The sequence below is a fragment of the Penaeus monodon genome, chromosome 39, assembly GCF_015228065.2.
Source record: "Penaeus monodon isolate SGIC_2016 chromosome 39, NSTDA_Pmon_1, whole genome shotgun sequence".
Lineage (NCBI taxonomy): Eukaryota > Metazoa > Arthropoda > Malacostraca > Decapoda > Penaeidae > Penaeus > Penaeus monodon.
Genome location: NC_051424.1, coordinates 17656860 through 17662469, shown reverse-complemented (window position 1 = coordinate 17662469; position 5610 = coordinate 17656860). Strand labels below are relative to the sequence as shown.

Genomic DNA, 5610 nt, shown 5'->3' with positions numbered 1-5610 from the left:
ACTGCAGATTAATACCTGGAGATCATATGACTGAGCAGTACTGCTTGTTGTCATTGATCTCACCATAGCTGTCTCGCAGAAGCAGAAAAGGAAAACTACAACTCAGATAAGGATAAAAGGGTTTACACTAAAGGAAAACGATTTCCAACACACGTCAAAGACCGAATTCTAAAAGAGCTGAGCCACGATATGGTAGATGTGAACGCCTGGTGGAATGATGCAAACAGTATTATATTAAGAACTGGAAAGGAAATACTGGGTGAGAGTAGTGGAAAGGTTTGGGAAAATAAGGAAATTTGGTGGTTTAATGAAAAAGTACAAATGAAAGTGAGTGCTAAGAAGAAAGCCAAGAAAAAATGGGAAGAAAGTAAACTAGATGGAGACAGCAGCATATAACCAATGTTGCAAGGAAGCTCAGAAAACAGTTGCCATCGCAAAATTAGAAGCATATGACCATCCGTATGAAAAATTAGACACTAAATAAGGACAGGCGAAGATATTCAGGTTAGTAGAAATAAGAGTATGAAAAATTTAACACACATATGGGAGCGAAGGACGAACATTGAAGTGTGCTGATAAAAGAGAGAGACATGTTGATAAGATGGAAGCAGTATTTTCAAAAGCTGCGAAATGAAGAAAATGATAGATATTTGAGAGGAGATGGAGAGCCGAATGATCAAGAAATAGCTGAAATAACTAGAGAAGAGGTGAATGCTGCACCAAAGAAGATAAGGAATGGAAAAGCTATGGGACCCGATGACATACCAGTGGAAGTAGGGAAAGCTCTGGGAGAAGAAGGAGTTGACATCTTGCATGGCTTGATGAAAGAGATAATGGAAAGAGAAGCAATACCAAAAAAGTGGAAAGTACTTTGATACCAATCTTCAAAGAGAAAGGAGATATTCAGAGTTGTGAGAACTATCAGGGTATTAAGCTGATGTCTCACCCTTTGAAACTACTGGAAAGGATTATGGACTCGCGACTTAGACAAGTAGTGCGCATTGGCCGACAGCAACTTAGTTTTATGAAAGGGATTGGAACAGTTGACGGTATTTTCTCTCTCAGGCAAACCATGGAGAAATACCAGGAGAAGCAAAGAGTGCAGCATATGGTTTTCATCAACTAAGAGAAAGCCTATGAGCGAGTGCCATGCCAAGAAGTCTGGAGAGGGTTACGAGAGCGAGGAGTACAAGAAAAATATGTAAGAATGATCCAGGAATGCTACAAGGACGTGACAACGAGAGTTAGGAGCACAGTGGGCATGACGGAACACTTCAAAGTAAAGGTCGGCTTACACCAGTGATCGGCACTTATCCCACTGCTATTCAATATAGTGTTTGATGTCACCATGGAAAATGAGAACCACCATGGTGCGTATTGTACGCTAATGATATTGTGCTAGTGGCAGAAGGTAGAAGAGTGCTAGAGTGGAAAGTAGAAGAATGGAGGTTTGTTTTAGAAAGCAGAGGAATGAGAATAAGCAGGTCCAATATTTCACCACAGATATAGATGGCGACCAACTAGTCCCAATAAAGCTAGGTGGAGAGAACTTGAAAAGAGCTCGAACCTTTAAATATCTAGGTTCAATGGTCGATGAAACTGCCAGAATGGATAAGGAAGTTAATTTCAGAATTCAAAGATGTTATGATGAATGGTTGGAGTCACAAGGAGAGATAGAATAAGAAATGACTGCATCAGAGGTACAGTGGAAGTAGTGGAAATTTCTAAGAAGATTCAATAGACAAGACTAAGATGGTTCGCCATTTGAGAAGAGCGGGAGAAGATCACGTAGGAAGAGAAGTCATGGAAATGGAGGTACAAGGAACCAGAAGATGAGAAAGACCTAGAACACGATGGAAATATTGTATAAATAAAGATCTTAGGGAGGAGAATATAAATGTAGTGCTGGTTAACAACAGGAATACATAGAGAAAGCTCATTTACAGTGGTGACCCCGCATAGGAACAGAGATGAGGAGAAGACAAACACACACACACACTCACACACACACACACATGTATCATCATTTAACGGTAGGTTCATGTCTGAGCCGCCGTGGTCACAGCATGATACTCAATTGCAGTTTTCACGTTGTGATGTTCTTGGAGTGAGTACGTGGTACGGTCCCCAGTTCTTTTCCACGGAGAGTGCCGGTGTTACCTTTTTAGGTAATCATTCTCTTTTATTTTATCCGGGCTTGGGACCAGCACTGACTTGAGCTGGCTTGGCCACCCAGTGGCTAGGTAGGCAATCGAGGTGAAGTTCCTTGCCTAAGGGAAACAACGCGGCGGTTGGTGACTCGAACCCTCGAACTCAGATTGCCGTCGTGACAGTCTTGAGTCCGACGCTCTAACCATTCGACCACCGCGGCCTTGACGATCATGTGCTTCCATGATTTTTGTTGGCAATCTAGAGCGGCGGCTTGCCCCTGCCCTCCGCCCGGTGTTTTTTTTTTTTTTGTTTTTTTCCGAGTCACCATCTCTATTTACCCGGCACTGACTTGGGCTGACTTGGTCCCCCAGTGGCTAGGCAGGCAATCGAGGTGAAGTTCCTTGCCTAAGGGAAACAACGCGGTGGTCGGTGACTCGAACCCTCGAACTCAGATTGCCGTCGTGACAGTCTTGAGTCCGACGCTCTAACCATTCGGTCACCGCGGCCCCACATATATATATATATATATATATATATATATATATATATGTATATATATATATATGCAGAGCGACCTGCACTTGGTCTCCGCTTGCGCGCTTCTTCTCAGGTGCCTGGGCGATCTGCCCCGGCTGGAGAGTGACCTGCTCCTCGCCTGGAGTCTGCCTCGTCTTCTACCGCTCGTCCTCGTCCTCGCGAGGGCGCTTGCCAGGCGGGGCGGCCTCAGTGACCAAGAGACACAGGATATCGGGGTAGAAGCCATCGAGGTGCCGGCCGTGGTGGCCTGCACCTCGACGAGCGCCCTCGACGAGCACCCACCGAGCGCCCTCGTCTTCATGACCTCCAGCAGAAGACCCTTAAACTTCGACAGATTCGGCGTGCTTGATCACTCTAAGTTGGATTCCTTGCCGTCACCATGTACTGCTGTTTCGTGTACCTCCTAAGCTCCGGAATGGTCACGACGAGCAGGCCCGTGCTGGTGCAGAACTGAGCCAGAATGCTTGCCACCTCCGCTCTCGGCCTCTTCTCCACGGTCAAGTCCAGCACGTGCATGATGCTCTTGAAGCAGTCCTCGAGGGACGTGGCCACGGGGTTGGGCTGCCTTTCATTACACACATGTATACATATATATATATACATATATATATATATATATATATATATATATATATATATATATATATATATATATAAATCATAGAGACCCGCTGTAGCCGAGTGGTTAGAGCATCTGACTCAAGACAGTCACGACGGCAATCTGAGTCCGAGGGTTTGAGTCACCGGCCGGCACGTTGTTCCCTTGGGCATGGAACTTCACTTTGATCGCCTATCTAACCAGTGGGTGGGCAAGACAACCCAAGTCGGTGCTGCTTCGGGGTTCGGGTGAGTGGGGAAAGTTTGGCGTCAGGAAAGGCATCCGGCCATAAAAGATATCTGCCAGAACCAAATCACCATGGCATAAAGCTAAAAAAATATATACAAACAAATATATATATCTATATATACATACACACACACACACACACACACACACACACATATATATATATATATATATATATATATATATATATATATATATATATATATATATGTGTGTGTGTATCTATGTGTGTGTATGTGTTTTTTTTTTTTTTTTTTTTTTTTTTTAATAGCCATTTATAGCAGGAAATCGGCCGCTTCCAATTCCTTATTTGAGAGGATATTTGGCAGTCACACCCTTCCCTGATTGGATGCCTTTCCTAATCAACCGCGGTTCGGCGTTTAACACCTATGCCACAGTGGTGACTTCCCCTACGGCACCTACGTTTTGAATTCTCAAGGTCGAGAAGCAGTCCGAGCGAGCAAGCAGTCAGAGCTCAGGCATTTTTACGACTGCCGTGACGGAGAATTGAACTCGGGACCATGAAGGTCGGAGTCCAGTGCTCTAACCACTAGACCACCGTGACAGCCATATATATATATATATACATATACATATATATATATATATATATATATATATATATATATATATATATATATATATATATGTGTGTGTGTGTGTGTGTGTGTGTGTGTGTGTGTGTGTGTGTGTGAACATGCTTACACACACACATATATAAATATATATATACATTGTCATGTAACCCCCTTCCTCCCTTCTTCTCTTCTTCTGATGCCCATTGTGGTGCGGCTCACACACACAGCCAGGTGTCTCACGCAACTTACTGTGTCAGGATGCTGCACTCCTTTACTGCCTGTCCTACTGGGTTCAGTGAACAGCCTCTGACGAGTGTTCACGGGGATGGCGGGGATATGAAATGACAGGTAGGTAGCAATCCACGGTTTATTGCAGTCCACAGTTTTTAGTGACGAAACGGGTCATGTTGGGGAAGGGCGGTCACTTCACACACACACACGCACAGGTGTAGCCACAGGACTCGCTCACACACTGCTCCTCTTTCGCACCTCCCGCCAGTCAGTCACACTCAGGCAGCCAATCACCGCGCCGGAGTCTCGCCGCCACCCTGCGACCAGCCAATTACGCAACACTTGGTTTGGCATGCTTTTCCACCGCTAACAACACATATACATACATAATTACAAATGCATTTCTGTAACACTATCCTTCCCCATTGAAATAGCAAAATATTATCAAAAGAAAATTGTATACTATCCTACATACAAGTCATAAAGTGAAATAAACAGGATAAGAATACATAGAAATCCAATGAAAGAATAAGGTAACATTTCAAAAAGAAAAACAAAAATGTATACACTTTCTACATGTCATAGTTAGCCAACCACACAGGAGGCCACCTCTGACGCTGTGGCCTGACTGCTACGTAAGTGTCAGCCTCCACCAAACCTCCTATGCCTTCATCATCTCCAGTGTCAATATCACCGTTCACTGCACCATCACTTCCCACACTTGTGTCACCATCACAAACCATCGCATTGTCATGCTGTCATGGTCGCCAACACGAGGGCCCCATGTGAACACACCCTCCCCAGAGTACCTCCATAGTCTGTCCACGTGGACCACCTTGGTTTTCTGGCTGGATCCCGAAGGTGCAATGCGGTAGGTGACGTCAGATATCATCTCTGTCACAGTGTAAGGACTCTGGAGCTTCGGTGACTTCCCAGGCCTCCGGAGTGGGTTGTGAAACCACACCTGGTCCCCGGGGCAGTACATTGCGTCCCTGGCCCGTTCGTTATACCGCCGCCACATCTGCCATCTTGAGGTGTTGACTTGCTCGGTGCCTGGTCTCCTCCATGCGATGCTACAGGGTCCTCACGTATTCGGTGTGTAGTGCAGGCAGTCCTTCATCCAATGGCTATCCTGTTGCTAGGTCGACTAGGAGACGGATTTCACGGCCGAACATCAAACAAGATGGTGTGAACCTTGTGGCCTCGTGTTCAGCTGCCTGGTACGCCATCAGCATGTACGGGACCCACTCATCCCAGTCGTGCTGG

At 45.4% G+C, this 5610-nt stretch overlaps 1 protein-coding gene across 1 annotated transcript in view; it reads left to right on the top strand.

The window, feature by feature from the left end:
• The window catches only part of LOC119597486, a 2279-nt gene extending 976 nt beyond the window's left edge, over positions 1–1303 (top strand). The window contains exons 3-6 of the mRNA XM_037947064.1: positions 80–327; positions 474–504; positions 891–1049; positions 1128–1303. Coding sequence (XP_037802992.1) covers positions 80–327; positions 474–504; positions 891–1049; positions 1128–1303 — 614 coding nt within the window. The remainder of the gene's footprint in view (positions 1–79; positions 328–473; positions 505–890; positions 1050–1127) is intronic.
• The last annotated feature ends 4307 nt before the right edge of the window (positions 1304–5610 follow it).